This window comes from Berghia stephanieae, chromosome 11 (assembly GCF_034508935.2).
Source record: "Berghia stephanieae isolate SIO BIC M18660-M18661 chromosome 11, UCSD_Bste_1.3, whole genome shotgun sequence".
NCBI lineage: Eukaryota > Metazoa > Mollusca > Gastropoda > Nudibranchia > Aeolidiidae > Berghia > Berghia stephanieae.
The window spans coordinates 43439612-43462039 of record NC_088370.1 but is presented as its reverse complement, the minus strand read 5'-3'; the positions used below and the strand labels follow the sequence as shown (position 1 = coordinate 43462039).

Genomic DNA, 22428 nt, shown 5'->3' with positions numbered 1-22428 from the left:
ACAGCTACTGTTTTAAAATTTTACATGCTGGTGATATTGAAAATTGAACACTTGAGTATTTTAATTCCTTTTTAACATTTCACAAATTCTCTAGAGTGAGTCGATGACATGGATGTGGAAGGCCTTGGATGAGTGAATTAAAATCTCTTTGTTTGACGTGTGATGTGTGTGTAGATGCAAATCAGACACGTGTTGTGGCATGTGTGTGATTGCATGTCAAATGTGTAGTTTTGTTTTATTAAAAAAGTAGTGTGATAATAAGTGGCTGATAACCTCTGATGATTTCAGGATATTTCACAAACCCTCCAATAAGCCAGTGAGGTTGAAGCGTCATCGTATGATAGCCCAGGCCTTTGAGAAGAGGAAGGAAATCAACCAGGGACGCGTCTCCATCAGTTATCGCAGCTCTCACGACGACCCTCTTGGTTAGTGTCCGTGTTGTTGTCAATTACTATCTTTGTTTCAGTTTGGGATTGATGTCCATGTTTTGTAATTTAGGACTCCAAGCAGGTATAGTGTGTCTTTCTGTTGATTTGTCCTGTATGAAATGGAAATTAATTCTGTATGACCGACCGGCTTAGATATGCTATACAAATTCAAATTTGTCAATTTCTTGCTCAACGGAATCCAGAAACATTCCCGTTTTATAAAAATTTAAATGTAAATTATTTATTTAGAACTCCAGGTTCATATTTTTAGATCAAAATTTGCTGATAATATTAAGTCGGTCAGAAATGGTCATGTGACCTAGTTTCTTTTCTGTTTTATGAGTTGTGTTTTTGTCTTGGAATGGAAATACTTGGTTTTGTCCTGACCCTTGACAGGGTCCATGGTTGAAATGGAAACAGTCAAGTGTAAAGTGTTCGTTTTGGGAGATGATTTTTTTCCCTGGTTCTTCATCTCCCTCTTATGTACTGATTATATTTTTGTTTTTTGTTTTGAAGATATCTTGTAAACATTTGAGTGTGTTCCTCTTTGTGGGATCCTGTGCTTATGTTTGGATGAGATTTTTAGGTGACCTCAAACTATGAACACTCATAAAATGCTCTTGCAATCTAAATCTGTTCCTTTTTTGAACCTATTTCCCTTTGTCTTACTTTTTCTTCAGTGCTTTAATTGTAATTTTTTGACTATCCCATTTTCTTCCTTTTTACTGGTGCTGATGTGACATAAATGTGTCACAAGTACTGTAAAACCCTTACAAACAAAACAAACAAATAAAGGTGGTTTTCTTGTCTTGTGGAATTAAATAGGATTTAGTTTTGAAAATTGGTTTTTATTTTTTGTAAGGAGTGAGATCTGTGACAGGCAAAAGAGGGGGGGGGGGGGGATTATCGATTTTTGATTTGTTGCCAGGGATGAATCTGTTTGATGCTCATGTGAAATTTAACTGTACATTGTGAAAACAATAACAATACATTGAGTAGCTGGTATGGGTGAGAAACTCCTTTAGATCCTTTTCTTCTCCTTTCATCTGTTTGCTTGACTGTCTTATGTGTTTGCTTCATTATCTCCATGTGTTCAATATACCTGTCAACCTCTCAGATTTTGGCGTGATAATTCTGACTTTTTAACTCACTTGAGCTTTTTCATAGCGCAATAACCACTAAATGTGCTCAAAGTGCTTTGCCCTGGCCAACAGCCACATGTAACATGTAGAATGGGACATGATGTCTGTTAGGCAATATTACAATTTTTTCCGACAGAGACAACGCTATTAACGGCCAGGCACTCATTTCACACTTGAGTACAGTTAGAGAATGTGTGAGTAAAGAGCCTTTTCCAAGGACTCAACCATGCACCACTCAGAGTGACTCATAGAATGTGAGGGGTTGGTAGGTCTGTAGTGACTCATGGAATGTGAGGGGTTGGCAGGTCTGTAGTGACTCATGGAATGTGAGGGGTTGGTAGGTCTGTAGTGATTCATGGACTGTGAGGGGTTGGTAGGTCTGTAGTGACTCATGGAATGTGAGGGTTTGGTAGGTCTGTAGTGACTCATGGAATGTGAGGGGATGGTAGGTCTGTAGTGATTCATGGAATGTGAGGGGTTGGTAGGTCTGTAGTGACTCATGGAATGTGAGGGGTTGGTAGGTCTGTAGTGACATGGAATGTGATGGGTTGGTAGGTCTGTAGTGACTCATGTGATGTGATGGGATGGTAGGTCTGTAGTGACTCATGGAATGTGAGGGTTTGGTAGGTCTGTAGTGACTCATGGAATGTGAGGGGTTGGTAGGTCTGTAGTGACTCATGGAATGTGAGGGGTTGGTAGGTCTGTAGTGACTCATGGAATGTGATGGGTTGGTAGGTCTGTAGTGATTCATGGAATGTGAGGGGTTGGTAGGTCTGTAGTGACTCATGGAATGTGATGGGATGGTAGGTCTGTAGTGACTCATGGAATGTGATGGGTTGGTAGGTCTGTAGTGACTCATGGAATGTGATGGGATGGTAGGTCTGTAGTGACTCATGGGTTGTGATGGGTTGGTAGGTCTGTAGTGATTCATGGAATGTGATGGGTTGGTAGGTCTGTAGTGACTCATGGAATGTGATGGGTTGGTAGGTCTGTAGTGATCATGGACTGTGAGGGGTTGGTAGGTCTGTAGTGATTCATGGAATGTGATGGGTTGGTAGGTCTGTAGTGACTCATGGGTTGTGATGGGTTGGTAGGTCTGTAGTGATTCATGGATGTGAGGGTTGGTAGGTCTGTAGTGACTCATGGAATGTGAGGGTTGTAGGTCTGTAGTGACTCATGGAATGTGAGGGGTTGGTAGGTCTGTAGTGACATGGAATGTGAGGGTTGGTAGGTCTGTAGTGACTCATGGAATGTGAGGGTTGGTAGGTCTGTATGACTCATGGATGTGAGGGTTGGTAGGTAGTCATGTTAGTTGTGACTGTATCCATGGAATGTGAGGGTTGGTAGGTCTGTAGTGACTCATGGAATGTGAGGTTGGTAGGTCTGTAGTGACTCATGGAATGTGATGGGTTGGTAGGTCTGTAGTGACCATAGGATGTGATGGGGTTGGTAGGTCTGTGGTGACTCATGGAATGTGAGGGGTTGGCAGGTCTGTAGTGACTCATGGAATGTGATGGGTTGGTAGGTCTGTAGTGATCATGGAATGTGATGGGTTGGTAGGTCTGTAGTGACCATGGAATGTGAGGGGTTGGTAGGTCTGTAGTGATCAATTGGAATTGTGTGAATGGTTGGATTGGTAGGTCTGTAGTGACATGGAATGTGAGGTGAGTGTTGCTCATGGTGTAGGTGGTAGTCTGTATGACTATGGATGGGTTGGTAGGTCTGTAGTGACATGGAATGTGATGGTTGGTAGGTCTGTAGTGATCATGGAATGTGATGGGTTGGTAGGTCTGTAGTGACTCATGGAATGTGAGGGTTGGTAGGTCTGTAGTGACTCATGGAATGAGGTTGGAGGTGTTTGGAATGTGAGGGGTTGGAGGTCTGTAGTGATCATGGATGTGAGGGTTGGTAGGTCTGTAGTGATCATGAATGTGAGGGGTTGGTAGGTCTGTAGTGACTCATGGAATGTGATGGGTTGGTAGGTCTGTATGACTCATGAATGTGATGGGTTGGTAGGTCTGTAGTGACTCATGGAATGTGATGGGTTGGTAGGTCTGTAGTGACTCATGGAATGTGAGGGTTGGTAGGTCTGTAGTGACTCATGGAATGTGATGGGTTGGTAGTCTGTAGTGACTCATGGAATGTGAGGGTTGGTAGTCTGTAGTGATCATGGAATGTGAGGGTTGGTAGGTCTGTAGTGACTCATGAATGTGATGGTTGGTAGGTCTGTAGTGACCTGGAATGTGAGGGTTGGTAGGTCTGTAGTGACCATGGAATGTGAGGTTGGTAGGTCTGTAGTGATCATGGAATGTGAGGGTTGGTAGGTCTGTTGTGACATGGAATGTGAGGTGTTGGTAGGTCTGTAGTGACCATGGAATGTGAGGGTTGGTAGGTCTGTAGTGACCATGGAATGTGAGGGTTGGTAGGTCTGTAGTGACTCATGAATGTGATGGGTTGGTAGGTCTGTAGTGACTCATGGAATGTGAGGGTTGGTAGGTCTGTAGTGACTCATGGAATGTGAGGGTTGGTAGGTCTGTAGTGACTCATGGAATGTGAGGTGTTGGTAGGTCTGTAGTGACATGGAATGTGAGGGGTTGGTAGGTCTGTAGTGACTCATGGAATGTGAGGGGTTGGTAGGTCTGTAGTGACTCATGGAATGTGATGGGTTGGTAGGTCTGTAGTGACTCATGGAATGTGATGGGTTGGTAGGTCTGTAGTGATCATGGAATGTGATGGGTTGGTAGGTCTGTAGTGACCATGGAATGTGAGTGGGTTGGTAGGTCTGTAGTGACTCATGGAATGTGAGGGTTGGTAGGTCTGTAGTGATCATGGAATGTGATGGGTTGGTAGGTCTGTAGTGACTCATGAATGTGATGGGTTGGTAGTCTGTAGTGATCATGGTGTGATGGTTGGTAGGTCTGTAGTGACTCATGGAATGTGAGGGTTGGTAGGTCTGTAGTGACCATGGAATGTGAGGGTTGGTAGGTCTGTAGTGATCATGGAATGTGATGGGTTGGTAGGTCTGTAGTGACTCATGGAATGTGAGGGTTGGTAGGTCTGTAGTGACTTCATGGAATGTGAGGGGTTGGTAGGTCTGTAGTGACTCATGGATGTGAGGGTTGGTAGGCTGTAGTGAGTCATGGAATGTGAGGGTTGGTAGGTCTGTAGTGACTCATGGAATGTGAGGGTTGGTAGGTCTTGTAGTGACTCATGATGTGAGGTTGATCTGTAGCTCATGGATTGGGTTGGTAGGTCTGTAGTGACTTGGAATGTGAGGGTTGTAGGTCTGTAGTGATCATGATGTGATGGGTTGGTAGGTCTGTGGTGACTCATGGAATGTGAGGGTTGGTAGGTCTGTAGTGACTCATGGAATGTGAGGGTTGGTAGGTCATGTAGTGACTCATGGAATGTGATGGGTTGGTAGGTCTGTAGTGACTCATGGAATGTGATGGGTTGGTAGGTCTGTAGTGACTCATGGAATGTGATGGGTTGGTAGGTCTGTAGTGACTCATGGAATGTGAGGGGTTGGTAGGTCTGTAGTGACTCATGGAATGTGAGGGGTTGGTAGGTCTGTAGTGACTCATGGAATGTGAGGGGTTGTAGGTCTGTAGTGATCATGGAATGTGATGGGTTGGTAGGTCTGTAGTGACTCATGGAATGTGATGGGTTGGTAGGTCTGTAGTGACTCATGGAATGTGAGGGTTGGTAGGTCTGTAGTGACTCATGGAATGTGATGGGGTTGTAGTAGTCTGTAGTGACTTGAGATGTGAGGGTTGGTAGGTCTGTAGTGACTCATGGAATGTGATGGGTTGGTAGGTCTGTAGTGACTCATGGAATGTGAGGTGTTGGTAGGTCTGTAGTGATCATGGAATGTGATGGGTTGGTAGGTCTGTAGTGACTCATGGAATGTGATGGTTGGTAGGTCTGTAGTGACTCATGGAATGTGATGGTTGGTAGGTCTGTAGTGACTCATGGAATGTGATGTGGTTGGTAGGTCTGTAGTGACTCATTGGAATGTGAGGTTGGTAGGTCTGTAGTGACATGGAATGTGAGGGTTGGTAGGTCTGTAGTGACTCATGGAATGTGAGGGGTTGGTAGGTCTGTAGTGACTCATGGAATGTGAGGTTGGTAGTCTGTAGTGACTCATGGAATGTGAGGTTGTAGGTCTGTAGTGACTCATGGATGTGATGGTTGGTAGGTCTGTAGTGATCATGGACTGTGAGGGTTGGTAGTCTGTAGTGACTCATGGAATGTGATGGGTGGTAGGTCTGTAGTGATCATGGAATGATGGGGTTGGTAGGTCTGTAGTGATCATGGAATGTGAGGGGTTGGTAGGTCTGTAGTGACTCATGGAATGTGAGGGTGGTAGGTCTGTAGTGACATGGAATGTGAGGGGTTTGGTAGTCTGTAGTGACTCATGGAATGTGATGGGTATGGTAGGTCTGTAGTGACATGGAATGGGGGTGGTAGGTCTGTAGTGACTCATGGATTGGATGGGTTAGGTAGGTCTGTAGTGATTCATGGAATGTACGAGGATGGTAGGTCTGTAGTGACTCATGGAATGTGAGGGGTTGGTAGGTCTGTAGTGACTTATGTGATGGGTTGGTAGGTCTGTAGTGACTCATGGAATGTGATTGGTTGGTAGGTCTGTAGTGACTCATGGAATGTGATGGGTTGGTAGGTCTGTAGTGACTCATGGAATGTGAGGGGTGGTAGGTCTGTAGTGATCATGGAATGTGAGGGGTTGGTAGGTCTGTAGTGACTCATGGAATGTGATGGGTTGGTAGGTCTGTAGTGACTCATGGAATGTGAGGGTGGTAGGTCTGTAGTGATTCATGGAATGTGAGGGATGTAGGTCTGTAGTGACTCATGGAATGTGATGGGTTGGTAGGTCTGTAGTGACTCATGGAATGTGATGGGATGGTAGGTCTGTAGTGACTCATGGAATGTGAGGGGTTGGTAGGTCTGTAGTGACTCATGGAATGTGATGGGATGGTAGGTCTGTAGTGACTCATGGAATGTGAGGGGTTGGTAGGTCTGTAGTGATTCATGGAATGTGATGGGATGGTAGGTCTGTAGTGACTCATGGAATGTGATGGGTTGGTAGGTCTGTAGTGACATGGAATGTGGTGGGTTGGTAGGTCTGTAGTGACTCATGGAATGTGATGGGTTGGTAGGTCTGTAGTGACATGGAATGTGGTGGGTTGGTAGGTCTGTAGTGACTCATGGAGGTGAGGGGTTGGTAGGTCTGTAGTGACTCATGGAATAGGAGAGATCTTATTTCATTCCATTTCATGTGATGAAGAGTTTTTGATATAATTTGATTTTATTCCACATGGTACAGGTATGAAGTTTGACCTCAACAGTTGCAGTGACGATGACCTGTCGTCTACCTTTGCCTTGGCAATGCCTAAGCTGGTACGTCGTAGAGGTGGGCTTATCTACCCTTCCCCTGGGATTGGACGGCGATACTCTGATTCGGGTATGGTTACCTTTTTTATTGTGTGTGGGTGTGTTTGTGTATCTGTGTGTGTGTGTGTGTGTGTTATGTTTATATGTGGCTAAATGTCTTTGTGTATTTAAAATGAAAGCAATGTGTTGCCGTCTGTACCTTAATAACCATGTATTATTATTCATCATTGAACATCTCGAGTCATTTTGCTGAGGATGTATGCCTTTTTAGATTTTATTATTTAAACTTTTTTTTAAAGTCATAAACTCTTTAAATAATAAAATCCAAAAAGGCTTGAACCCAGTACCTTCTGATCCGAAAGTGATCGTCATACGACAAGACCACATATCGGCGCATGTAAAGATATATTACAGCATTGATATAATTGAGTTTGATAATTTCTCTTTCTTTTTCAGATGTCCAGTCTGTGATTTCAACCAGGCGGGTGTCAAGAGAGTCACAGTTCTTGGAATTTAGAGAGGCCCAGTTCGTTGTGTTTGACAGAGACGAATTGCCATGCGATCCCTATGGAAAGAAAAGCAGGAAGAAGCTGAAAAAGAAAAGGGGAAAATTGAACCGGATTAAACCGGTGATAGGTCCCATGTTTTCGGGTCAAGGGTTCAAATCTGGGAGAAATAACGTGATGATGATGATGCAGACGAGGAGGAAAGAGAGCGATTCCAGTCAGATGTCAACTCAAAGTATTCCAGTCCCAGCTGGTTTGGCGATGAAGAAACGTTGCAACAGTATGGAGATGGTTTCTGTGGAGTCCAACAATCACAACAACGATGATGATGGAGGTCATGACCTGATTCTGCCAGCCATTACAAAGTCATCTCATTCCAACAGCCTCGTTCTGGACCAGGATTCGTCCACCCTGAGGATGAACCAATTCCTGAAAGAGTTGAGAAAAGATCATCATGGTAAAGACAGAAAGGGGGTGGTGGGAGTCGGTGGGGGTGTTGACTTGGTTGTTGGAGTCGGAGGAGCTCGTAGTGGGATGCAGGAAGTGCTCAGTCTTCCGGGAGCTGTTGAGAATGATAACCCTGATGATGACGATGACAGCTCTGATGAAGAAGAAGATAGAGCAGACAATGATGTGACTAGTAACAACAGTAAGGCTCTTGATAAAAGTCAAATGAAACAAAAACAACAGCTATCTGATTATGGCAAGCAGCAACAATTTTTGAACCAGAGAACTAGAAGGCAGTCTGTAGCAGTTGGTTTGTCAGGGGTCAATAGTTCAAATAAGATTCAGAATAATAATAACTCACCATCGCAGAAATCTAAAAATAGAAATAACCGATGTATGAAAACGACCAGTTCCTCTACAACCACTGTTCATGAAAAGAAGAAAAAGACGACAAAAACGACGACCACCATGGAAGGGAGTGGAGCTGGGGGCAGTGGGATGGATTTGTCCTGTATCCCATTCTCCCCTCTAATGGCCGATATTGGGGGTGGGAATTGGGGGGTATTATTGGGGAAGAGTGGATCTAGTTCAGGGTCAGAGGTAGGTGGTTACGGTGGTTACATGAGTGGTGGTAGTTTTTACCGACCCATCACACACAATCTGACCCATCACCATCGTAATTATTCCAATGACAACAGCAACCATCAGAAACCTTCTAAAATACGGGAATCGGCTTTCCATCCTATCCAAGCACATTTACCTACATCTGCCATGAATACCGATGTCTACCCAAATCATCATCCCCACCATATTGATCCCAACACTTTCAGCCACAATCATCTGTTTCATCCATTGGTAGATGCCCGTAGTCCAACTGATATTTTATACACAGGAAGTGGTTACGCTTCCCATTTCATGCCAGGTTCAAACCTGCCTCATATGGGAGGTGCTAAACCAGCTGAACCTTCCATGAACCACCGTCAACATTGGAATAACTCTCAACCTCAGCAACTCAGCACCAATAGTCAGGGAAAGAAAATGTCTCATGGTGGCGCCAGACCTAAAGTTCTGCAAGAAAATTTGGGTCATTTTCCAGCTCATCTCTATTACAATGGCAGCAGCAACAGCCACCCTCATCATCATCATCCCCATCATCATCTTCATCCAGACAGAGGCAGCCACAAAGGGAGGTCACTGGCCCAGATCAACCAGACGACTCCAGGCCGTAGGAGAACCATGAAGGGTCCGAACCATTCCTTCTTCAATTCAACCTTTGAGGTTGATGACGACGATGTGGAATCCATTTCAGCATAAATTGATGTCTTTTTTATCAGGGAAATTGAGAATAAAATTTGTTTTATCAGGGAAATTGAGAATAGAATTTGTTTTATCGGGGAAATTGAGAATAGAATTTGTTTTATCTGGGAAATTGAGAATAGAATTTGTTTTATCAGGGAAATTGAGAATAGAATTGGTTTTAGCAGGGAAATTGAGAATAGAATTTGTTTTATCTGGGAAATTGAGAATAGAATTTGTTTTATCAGGGAATTTGAGAATAGAATTTGTTTTATCAGGGAAATTGAGAATAGAATTTGTTTTATCAGGGAAATTGAGATTAGAATTTGTTTTATCAGGGAAATTGAGATTAGAATTTGTTTTAGCAGGGAAATTGAGAATAGAATTTGTTTTATCGGGGAAATTGAGAATAGAATTTGTTTTATCTGGGAAATTGAGAATAGAATTTGTTTTATCAGGGAAATTGAGAATAGAATTTGTTTTATCAGGGAAATTGAGATTAGAATTTGTTTTATCTGGGAAATTGAGAATAGAATTTGTTTTAGCAGGGAAATTGAGAATAGAATTTGTTTTATCGGGGAAATTGAGAATAGAATTTGTTTTATCTGGGAAATTGAGAATAGAATTTGTTTTATCTGGGAAATTGAGATTAGAATTTGTTTCATCAGGGAAATTGAGAAGAGAATTTGTTTTATCATGGAAATTGAGAATGGTAACATTCTTATGTAATTTGAATTGTCCTCGGTCGTCATTCAGTCAACTTCAAGAATATGCGTTTCTCTGGTTTTAGGTCAAGGCTACCCTTTAGTCGATGATCAATCGCATTGTGTCTCTAAATATTGGGTCAATCTGTCAATCTGATGAAAATTGAAATAGTTGGTATTTTTTTTTTTTAAATCTTCTTGAATTTTCCCTGATTTGAAAGGTTTAAGACAAAGGCCATTGATATGTTGATATTCCATGTGATCCAAATGGATTCTTACAATCTTACTGTGCCCACTTAAGATTTACCCAATGCTTTTGACCATTATTTGACACTCGCAAATGCATGAAGATTTTCTTTGAGCATTATACATTATACACACATGTTGAATAGCAAGAAGCTTTTCCTTACTCTTGTTAGTGTTATATGTTACACATGTCACCACATACATATATATGGAGTGCATGAGTCATTCCCTATGTGGCTTGCCATGGTGCCTTTTCTCTCTTTTGTTTCTGCATTAGCAGTCGGAATTCAATTCGTTGTACGTATACCATATCATCCATCGTCTATTTCATCACAGAGGTCACATACTTGGGTTGTATTCCACGTATACCACGTCATCCATCGTCTGACTGTTTCATCACAGAGGTCACATACATGGGTTGTATACCACGTCATCCATCGTCTGACTATTTCATCACGGAGGTCACATACATGGGTTGTATACCACGTATACCACGTCATCCATCGCCTGACTATTTCATCACAGAGGTCACATAGATGGGTTGTATACCACGTATACCACGTCATCCATCGTCTGACTATTTCATCAGGGAGGTCACATACCTGGGTTGTATACCACGTCATCCATCGACTATTTCATCACAGAGGTCACATACCTGGGTTGTATACCACGTCATCCATCGTCTGACTATTTCATCAGGGAGGTCACATACCTGGGTTGAGCAGTGAAAGAGTTTTATAATGAATAGAAACCTTAGCTGTTGATTTTTCCAGTTTATAAAATGGATCGGTCCTCGTCCTTCCAAAGTCACAGTTTGGTGCTTTATCTTTCAGGACATTTCATTTCTTGAATAATTTTTACATTCTCTTTGCTATTGTTTTACACTTTCTGCCAAAGTCTGAAAGAACAGTTTTGGCCAGAATGATTGTCCTTCAAAGATCAATTGATTATCTTGTCAAAAGCTCTCAAACATGGGACATTATTCGAAGAATTCCTTGAAGTCCCAGGTTTAAGTATTTTTCACAAGGGGAGGGTCATTTTAATCAATCGTTTTCTGATTAGATTTTCTGGCCAAACTATATTTTAATGATTTTTTTTTTTAAACTTAGAGTTTGGCATTCTGACTGAAATCCCTTTTGACGACTCTGTGGTGTAAATGTATAGCTTGTCATCATTACTTTATTATTATTATTATGACTATTATACATTGGTCCACGTCACACCAAGGCTGCTAGAAGCTGTGGAGTGTTTATTATGACTATTATACATTGGTCCACGTCACACCAAGGCTGCTACATTTATTATGCTATAACATTGGTCCACGTCACAAGGCTGCTGAAGCTGGGGTGTTTATTATGACTATTATACATTGGTCCACGTCACACCAGGCTGCTAAAGCTGTGGGTATATGACATAACATGTCACGTCAACCAGGCTGCTAGAAGCTGTGGAGTGTTTATTATGACTATTATACATTGGTCCACGTCACACCAAGGCTGGAGTGTAAAAGTAATAAACGAAAATGAATAAAACAGCTTCCAAAAAAAAAAGAACAAAATACTGAGCACGGAATATTTCAGGCTCAAAACTCTTCTTCAGCAATCAACAAAATACAATAAAAAGATAAGTACATTACTACGTTCCTAAATCTTTCTCTGTCATCGATCTGGTTTTTTATTAATGTATTATGTTTTCATTGGTTTTTTTGTTGCTGGCTTAAGAAGGGTTTTGGACCCAAAACGTTTCATGTTAGGTGTTATGGTATTTTTGAACTCTTTCAGCGCTGAGGCTATATTCACATTTCCGTCACAAAATGGCTGACACCTGATTGAGGCAGCATGACAATGACAAGCTAAGACAAAGCGACATTCAAATTCTACGCAAAACCTCAATTAAAATACCCCCCTAGGGCTAATTGATTGTTCTGATGAAAGAAATGATACCATTGGTTCAATTTATAATAATTTCGTAGAAAGTAGGATTGGATTACATTGTTTTTCCCTTTCAAGACCGGCCGCACTGTGCGGCCTTTGGCCAGTAGAACAAATTCTGCTCTGGCTGCAAAGTGTGGCCAATGGCGCTGTTCTATATCCATGTTTGTGTATTACTTCTATTATAGAAATGATAAACTTTGTTATTTGTTTAAACTTTCTTTACTTACAAAATTGTCCTTGATTGAAATTTCCATTTACACAAATTATGCTGATGTTTGAAACTAGAATCTTTTATTTTAAAATATGCAAGTAGGATAGGATGTAGGTTTACAGTAATGTCAAGTCGGGTATGGAAGTGACGTCTTATATTGAAGTGAAAGGGAAATCAACAGGGATGGGGTGAGAGGGTTGGGGAAGAAGAGATAGATGCACAGATAACTCCATCAATAAATGGAGTCCTTCAGAACCAATAGGCCCGTAGAGCCAGAGTTAATCTCCGTTTCTATAGTGTGAAACAGACAATAACAATTGCTTGTTATCCCTTGGGTTGGATGCTAGTCTATAGCAAATTGCTTTCCACCAAGATCTAACAGATCCAGCTATCAATCGTGGGATGGGGTGAGAGTACAGAGGTGTGAGAGGTTAAGTGAGGAGTGGTAGGGATGAGGGACTGGATTCGTAGGTTAAAGACGTCACATGCTGCGTGTGTAAGTGTGTAATCCACAATGGGACGTGCTGGCGTTGTCTTCTTAATCTACCAGCACACCTAAAGGGGGAGCATTATTCTACCTGGTATTGAATGGAACAAGACGCACTTAAAGCAACACCTCATGGTAATGGGGCCTCACGTTTACCCCTCCCACCCCTTCACATTTTTTCTTCATATTCTCGAACAAACAGGCCCGGTCCCAATTTGTTATAGGGAATGAGATATGCGGAAGAGTAGTGTCCCTTGATTGGACGTCACCTTACAGAGAGAACGTCGATTTGGTTTTGAAAAGTGTCTCAAGCCGCTTTCACCGGAAGCGAGGACGAGAGACGCATGCGCCCAATCAACATGACGTTCTCTCTCTAATAACTTTTCCGCCGGTGACGTCACAGACTATGGGTGAGACGTCCAATCAAGGGATGCTACTCTTCCGCTAATCTCATTCCCTATAGATTTCCTTGCTGTGCCATATTATGTGGACAACTTGTTGCAACACAGAGCTGGTGGTCTGGGAGATTTCTGTTGTGTCTTCTATCCCTCTATCATTCCAAGTTGCTTTCTGGGTTTGTCTTGGAATGAGATTTTCCCATAGTGGACAGGGAGGTACATGCTGTGTCTTCTATCCCCCCATGTCTTGGAATGAGATTACATGGTTTTGTCTTGGCCCTGGCCGGAGTGCTAGCTGGGAGGAAAACAGTCAAATGCATAGTTATTGTTTTGGGAGATGATATTTTTTTCCTTGCAAATCATCTCTCTGTTATGCACTGCATTATGTTTCTTTATATTATGTATGATTTGTAAAACATTTGAGTGTATTCCTCTTTGTGGGGACCTGTGTTTTTATGGATGAAACTTTTAGATGATCTCAAACTAAGTACTTTCTGGGTGGGGATCCTGACCTCCCATAGTGGGCAGGGAGGTACATGCTGTGTCTTCTATCCTCCCATACCCGTTTCCCAATTGTTTCCTGTCATTGTCTTGGAATGAGATTACTTAGTTTTGTCCTGATCCTTGCCAGAGCTCCTTGGCTGGGAGGGAAACGGTCGAATGTATAGTTATAGTTTTGGGAGATGATATTTTTTTCCTTGTAAATCATCTCTCTGTTGTGCATTGTATTATGTTGAGTTTACATATTATATTAAATGATTGGTAAACATTTGAGTGTATTCCTCTTAGATCGGACCTGTGCTTGTGTCTGGATGAGACTTTTAGGTGATCTCAAACTAAGTGCGCGGGTGGTTGGATGGGAGCATCACCCTTGAATCATATACCTATGATGTTCACATGGGTGTACGATCCGATAGTGATGTCGTTTCTTCTTCTCTTTACTAGCCTATCCTGCTTCTTTGGTTTGTGATTGTATTTTTGACAGGGGATATTTTTTTTTCTGTAAATCTTCTGCCTGTTTGTTCTTGGTTATTTATAATTTAGCTTATGATATCTTTAGGTTATGATTTTGATTTACATTTGTACTATTTTTGTTAGATTGCTTGTTTTTTTTTTTGTTTCAGCGGTCTCTCATATAACCTCAATTGTGTTGGAAGAGACATAAAGCAACAAACAAACAAACAAAAATATAGTAATTGTATGGTCCTGTCACTCACACACAATCTATGTCTATACCAATGTGTTCTATAGTAATTGTGTGGTCCTGTCACTCACACACAATCTATGTCTATACCAATGTGTTCTATAGTAATTGTATGGTCCTGTCACTCACACACAATCTATGTCTATACCAATGTGTTCTATAGTAATTGTATGGTCCTGTCACTCACACACAATCTATGTCTATACCAATGTGTTCTATAGTAATTGTAGGGTCTGTCACTCACACACAATCTATGTCTATACCAATGTTTCTATAGTAATTGTATGGTCCTGTCACTCACACACAATCTATGTCTATACCAATGTGTTCTATAGTAATTGTTGGTCCTGTCACTCACACAAATCTATGTCTATACCAATGTGTTCTATTAGTAATTGTTGGTCCTGTCACTCACACCAATCTATGTCTATATCAATTGTCTATGTATAATTGTTGTGTCCTGTCACTCACACACAATCTATGTCTATACCAATGTGTTCTATAGTAATTGTGTGGTCCTGTCACTCACACACAATCTATGTCTATACCAATGTGTTCTATAGTAATTGAGGTCCTGTCACTCACACACAATCTATGTCTATACCAATGTGTTCTATAGTAATTGTATGGTCCTGTCACTCACACACAATCTATGTCTATACCAATGTGTATATAGTAATGTGTGGTCCTGTCACTCTCACACAATCTATGTCTAACCAATGTTTCTATAGTAATTGTGGGGTCCTGTCACTCTCACACAATCTATGTCTATACCAATGTGTTCTATAGTAATTGTGTGGTCCTGTCACTCTCACACAATCTATGTCTATACCAATGTTTCTATAGTAATTGTGTGGTCCTGTCACTCACACACAATCTATGTCTATACCAATGTGTTCTATAGTAATTGTGTGGTCCTGTCACTCACACACAATCTAGGTCTATACCAATGTGTTCTATAGTAATTGTGTGGTCCTGTCACTCTCACACAATCTCTGTCTATACCAATGTGTTCTATAGTAATTGTGTGGTCCTGTCACTCACACACAATCTATGTCTATACCAATGTGTTCTATAGTTATTGTGTGGTCCTGTCACTCTCACATATATACAATCTCTGTCTATACCAATGTGTTCTATAGTAATTGTGTGGTCCTGTCACTCTCACACAATCTCTGTCTATACCAATGTGTTCTATAGTAATTGTGTGGTCCTGTCACTCACACACAATCTATGTCTATACCAATGTGTTCTATAGTAATTGTGTGGTCCTGTCACTCTCCACACATCTCTGTCTATACCAATGTGTTCTATTAGTAATTGTGTGGTCTGTCACTCACACACAATCTATGTCTATACCAATGTGTTCTATAGTTATGTGTGGTCCTGTCACTTCACAATATATACAATCTCTGTCTATACCAATGTGTTCTATAGTAATTGTGTGTCCTGTCACCTCACCAATCTATGTCTATACCAATGTGTTCTATAGTAATTGTGTGGTCCTGTCACTCTCACACAATCTCTGTCTATACCAATGTGTTCTATATTAATTGTGTGGTCCTGTCACTCACACACAATCTATGTCTATACCAATGTGTTCTATAGTTATTGTGTGGTCCTGTAAACTCTCACATATATACAATCTCTGTCTATACCAATGTGTTCTATAGTAATTGTGTGGTCCTGTCACTCTCACATATATACAATCTCTGTCTATACCAATGTGTTCTATAGTAATTGTTTGGTCCTGTCACTCTCACACAATCTATGTCTATACCAATGTGTTCTATAGTAATTGTGTGGTCCTGTCACTCACACACAATCTATGTCTATACCAATGTGTTCTATAGTAATTGTGTGGTCCTGTCACTCTCACACAATCTATGTCTATACCAATGTGTTCTATAGTAATTGTGTGGTCCTGTCACTCTCACACAATCTATGTCTATACCAATGTGTTCTATAGTAATGTGTGGTCCTGTCACTCTCACACAATCTATGTCTATACCAATGTGTTCTATAGTAATTGGTGGTCCTGTCACTCTCACACAATCTATGTCTATACCAATGTGTTCTATAGTAATTGTGTGGTCCTGTCACTCTCACACAATCTATGTCTATACCAATGTGTTCTATAGTAATTGTTGTGGTCCTGTCACTCTCACACAATCTATGTCTATACCATGTGTTCTATAGTAATTGTATGGTCCTGTCACTCACACACAATCTATGTCTATACCAATGTGTTCTATAGTAATTGTATTGTCCTGTCATTCTCACACACAATCTATGTCTATACCAATGTGTTCTATAGTAATTGTATGGTCCTGTCACTCACACACAATCTATGTCTATACCAATGTGTTCTATCTGGGTGGGGTTCCTGACCTCCCATAGTGGGCAGGGGGGGGGGTACATATTGTGTCTTCTATCACCTTATAACTGTTTTCCAACATGCTTTCTGTCTTTGTCTTGGAATGGGATTACTTGGTTTTGTCCTGGCCCTGGCCGGAGTCCTAGCTCGGAGGGAAAGTCAAATGCATAGTAGTTGTTTTGGAAGATGATGTTTTTTTCCTTGTAAATCATCTCTCTGTTATGTATTATTATAATTATTATTTTCAATGTATAAGGTCAGCATTTGAGTGTATTCCTCTTTGTTGGATTTTGTGCTTGTGTCCGGATGAGACCCGTAGGTGATCTCAAACTAAGTACATTGGTGGTATGCTCTTGGAATCTACATCAGATCCCTATTTGTTCCTAGTTCCTCTACGTCTTACTTTTTCTTGGGTGCTTTAATTGTAATTCTATAACTTTTTACTATCCCGTTTTCTTCCTTTTTACTGGCGCTGATATAACCTAAATGTGTTGGATGCGCCGTAAAACCCTTAAAAACAACACAAAACAAATGTGTTCTATAGGAATTGTATGGTTCTGTCACTCACACACAATCTATGTCTATACCAATGTGTTCTATCGTAATTGTATTGTCCTGTCATTCTCACACAATCTATGTCTATACCAATGTGTTCTATAGTAATTGTGGGTCCTGTCACTCTCACACAATCTATGTCTATACCAATGTGTTCTATAGTAATTGTGTGGTCCTGTCACTCACACACAATCTATGTCTATACCAATGTGTTCTATAGTAATTGTGGGTCCTGTCACTCTCACACACCATAACGGGCAGGGAGGTACATACTGTGTCTTCTATCCCCTTATATCTGTTTTCCAACATGCTTTCTGTCTTTGTCTCGGAATGAGATTACTTGGTTTTGTCCTGGCTCTGGCCGGAGTCCTAGCTGGGAGGGAAACAGTCAAATGCATAGTTATTGTTTTGGGAGATGATATTTTTTTCCTTGTAAATCATCTCTCTGTTATGTATTATTATTTTTATTTTGAATGTATAATGTAAGCATTAGAGTGTGTTCCTCTTTGTTGGATTTTGTGCTTGTGTCTGGATGAGACTTGTAGGTGATTTCAAACTAAGTACATTGGTGGTATGCTCTTGGAATCTACATCTGATCCCTATTTGTTCTCAGTTCCCCTTTGTCTTACTTTTTCTTGGGTGCTTTAATTGTAATTCTAGAACTTTTTACTATTCCATTTTCTTCCTTTTTACTGGCGCTGATATAACCTAAATGTGTTGCAAGCGCCGTAAAACCCTTAAAAACATAAAACATAAAACACTCTCACACATATACAATCTCTGCCTATACCAATGTGTTCTATAGTAATTGTATGGCCCTGTCACTCTCTTATATACAATCTATGTCTATACCAATGTGTTCTATAGTAATTTTATGGTCCTGTCACTCACACATAATCTATGTCTATACTTATGTGTTCTATAGTAATTGTATGGTCCTGTCACTCTCACATATACAATCTCTGTCTATACCAATGTGTTCTATAGTAATTGTATGGTGCTGTCACTCTCACACAATCTATGTCTATACCAATGTGTTCTATTGTAATTGTGTGGTCCTGTCACTCTCTTATATACAATCTCTGTCCATACCAATGTGTTCTATAGTAATTGTATGGTGCTGTCACTCTCACACAATCTATGTCTATACCAATGTGTTCTATAGTAATAGATCCTGTCACTCTCTTATATACAATCTATGTCTATACCAATGTGATTTATAAATAGTACTTTTGTGAAAACTTAAAACCAAAACAATATTTTTAAAATGGTTATAACTGCTGGAACATAAGATTCTACCAATTTTGATTTGTAAAAATCCTGTATAATTTTTACATGGAATAAAAGTAGATTTTAAAAATTCTGTATTTAGTTTTATGCTGCTTTTAGAAATGAATACTTCGGTTTGCCCTTCATCTATCTTGATGAACTACCCTTTAGCATTGGTAAGTTTTTCACTTTTCTTTTCCTTGACGACTCCACTCCATAAAGATATATCTCCCATAGTGGGCAGGGAGGTACTTACTGTGTCTTCTATCCCCCTATATATCTCCCATAGTGGGCAGGGAGGTACTTACTGTGTCTTCTATCCCTCTATATATCTCCCAGAGTGGGCAGGGAGGTACTTACTGTGTCTTCTATCCCTCTATATCTGTTTTCCAACTAGCTTTCTGTCGTTGTCTTGAAATGAGATTACTTAGTTTTGTCCTGACCCTGGCCGGATACCCCAGCTGGGAGGGAAACAGTCAAATGTCGAGTTATTGTTTTGGGAGATGATAATTTTCCTTGTAAATCATATCTGTGTTATGTATTGTATTATGTTTTGTTTACATTTTATATATGATTTGTAAACATTTGAGTGTGTTCCTCTTAGCGAGGACCTGTGCTTGTGTCTGGATGAGACTTTTGGTGATCTCAAACTAAGTACTTTGATAGTAACGAAAGAGTGAAATTGGAAAGGCTTCGTATGGGAACAAAACAGACAATGGACGTTTCGGGTACAAACCCTTCGTCAGCACAACAAAACACAAATAAACGTGGAAAACAAATAAAATATAATGAAAAATAACTTGTATCGTCTGTACTCAATGGTGGTTGCAGTATGAATGAAATGTTAGCGCGGCGTGGGTAGAGGATAGGGTGCCCCAGGGGGTGATCTAATTGATAAGCAAAGGTCAGCATCGGGGAACAGAATTTTCCAGACTATAATGGAAGATAAAAGACATATTAGTAGTAGTATAGTAGTAGTAGTAGTTAGTAGTAGTAGTAGTAGTAGTAGTAGTAGTAGTAGTGGTAGTAGCAGTAGTAGTAGTAGTAGTTGAGTAGTAGTATAGTAGTAGTAGTATAGTAGTAGTAGTAGTAGTAGTAGTAGTAGTAGTAGTAGAACGCTGTAGTGGAACAGTAGGGGGCGGTGGAGGGGGCGAGGTGGAAGGGTCACGGCGGAGGTAGGGGGGGGGGGGTTGTTGGATGAGCGAAGGTCGAATCTTTGCGAAGGAAAGATGCGATAGTAAAGTGGAATACACCGATAAATAGATAGATGAATAGACAGATAGATAGGTAGATAGACAGAAAAGAGGGGAGAGAAGAGAGAGAGAGAGAGAGAGAGAGAGAGAGAGAGAGAGAGTGAGAGAGAGAGAGAGAAAAGAAAAACAAAAAAAAATTTTAAAAAAAAAGGGGGGGGTTCTTCTCTCTCTCTCTCTCTCTCTCTCTCTCTCTCTCTCTCTCTCTCTCTCTCTCTCTCTCTCTCTCTCTTCTCTCCCCCTTTTCTTTCTATCTACCTATCTATCTGTCTATCCATCTATCTATTTATCGGTGTATTCCACTTTAGTATCGCATCGTTCCTTCGCGAAGATTCGACCTTCGCTCATCCAACAATCCCACCCACCCCAACCCCCCACCCCCCCCCCCCCCCCACCTCCGCCGTGACCCTTTCACCTCGCCCCCTCCACCGCCCCCTACTGTTCCACTACAGCGTTCTACTACTACTACTACTACTACTACTACTACTACTACTACTACTACTACTACTACTACTACTACTACTACTACTACTACAACTAACTACTACTACTACTACTACTACTACTACTACTACTACTACTACTACTACTACTACTACTACTACTACTACTACTACTACTGCTACTACCACTACTACTACTACTACTACTACTACTACTACTACTACTACTACTACTACTACTAATATGTCTTTTATCTTCCATTATAGTCTGGAAAATTCTGTTCCCCGATGCTGACCTTTGCTTATCAATTAGATCACCCCCCTGGGGCACCCTATCCTCTACCCACGCCACGCTAACATTTCATTCATACTGCAACCACCATTGAGTACGGACGATACAAGTTATTTTTCATTATATTTTATTTGTTTTCCACGTTTATTTGTGTTTTGTTGTGCTGACGAAGGGTTTGTACCTGAAACGTCCATTGTCTGTTTTGTTCCCATACGAAGCCTTTCCATTTTTACTCTTTCGTTAGTATTTTACGATCACCGGCTTCAGGCAGCCCTTACCGTTTTCTACTTTGATAGTGTGCTCTTGGAATCTACACATCTGTTTCCTATTTGAACCAATTCCCCTTTGTCTTACTTTTTCTTGGATGCTTTAATTGGAATTCTAGAACTTTTTACTATCCCATTTTTTTCCTTTTTTCTGGCGCTGATATGACCTTCATGTGTTGGAAGCGCTGTAAAACCCTTAAAACAAAAACAATAAAAATATATTAAATTTTTATCAACCGTCTTAATAATGATGATGATAATATAATAATAATAATAATAATAATAATAATAATAATAATTATTATTATTATTATTATTATTATTATTATTATTATTATTATTATTATTATTATTATTATTATTATTATTATTATTATTATTATTATTATTATTATTATTATTATTATTATTATTATTATCATTATATTATTATTATTATTATTATTATTATTATTATTATTATTATTATTATTATTATTATTATTATTATTATTATTATTATTTTTATTCTAGACATAGATATGCCGGCACCTAATCCCCTAAACATAGCCATTCCGGCACCAGTCTGATTCCCCAAGACATAGCCATTTATTCATCGTAACAACGCCACTACCACATTATCTCATTTATCTGTCGTGTTTCGTCCATCCTGTTTTGTTGATAAAGGAGAAACCCGAAACGTTCATTTGATCTGTTCTTGTAATAAAATTGAAGCTTACATTCAAATTCATATTATTTATTTGTGCATAAAGATGAAAACATGATTTCTCATTATGTGACAGAGTCTCTAGTATGTTATGTGTTTTGTTTATTTTATTGTTCTATGATATCTAAAGGGCCTTACAGTAATGAATGGTTAGAGACCCCCCCCCCCCATTCCCTACGTTTAAAGTTCGTCACATGGAAGTATAGCACCAGCTGTTCTTGATGCTCGTAAAAATGATAAATGGAGGATTCTTTCCATTTCGCTCATTTGTGTAGAATAGCCAGTTCAACCCATTCTGGTCATTGGAGATATTATGGGTTACCAATGTCACTCTATGTCTCTTCTTCCTGTTTACCTGGCCTGAAAGATTTTCTTACAGAATGAGGTTATCGTGAACAAAGTGGGAGCAGGTAATGATGTCAGATAAGAATATGGAGAAAGAAAAATAGAACAGACAATCATCTCAAATAAAATGATCTTCTTCAACTAAGGTTTGAACCTCATTCCTCTTGATTACCATCAGTTCCCTCGTACAAACAATCTTGATCATTGACTCATCTCAATTTCAACTCAACGTGCTCGAAACGTTTTACGTGGAGTCCCAAGTCTACGGCAACACTGATCGTGTCGGACGAGGCTTGATACATGTACAGCAACATTCCAAATTTCTGTCGACAGAGACAATGCTGCTAATGGCCAGATAAACTTCCATTTTTGCCAGATAATCTTACTTCAAATATTATTGTTGAATGAAAATGACGCCCAACTACAAGCACACTGGGCAGCCACCATCAGGTTTTTTTTAATCCGAATCTCAACGAGCTGTGCTCAACCTGATAATGGCGGGTCCTAGTC

The 22428-nt window shown here is 40.3% G+C and overlaps 1 protein-coding gene across 2 annotated transcripts in view; it reads left to right on the top strand.

The window, feature by feature from the left end:
* Positions 1-9304, top strand: part of LOC144957172 (uncharacterized) — a 49645-nt gene extending 40341 nt beyond the window's left edge. For both annotated transcript variants that reach the window (XM_078888200.1, XM_078888201.1), the window contains 3 exons: positions 289-425; positions 6915-7052; positions 7439-9304. In XM_078888200.1, the coding sequence (XP_078744326.1) occupies positions 289-425; positions 6915-7052; positions 7439-9249 (2086 nt within the window). In that variant the 3' untranslated portion in view covers positions 9250-9304. The remainder of the gene's footprint in view (positions 1-288; positions 426-6914; positions 7053-7438) is intronic.
* Positions 9305-22428: the final 13124 nt, after the last annotated feature.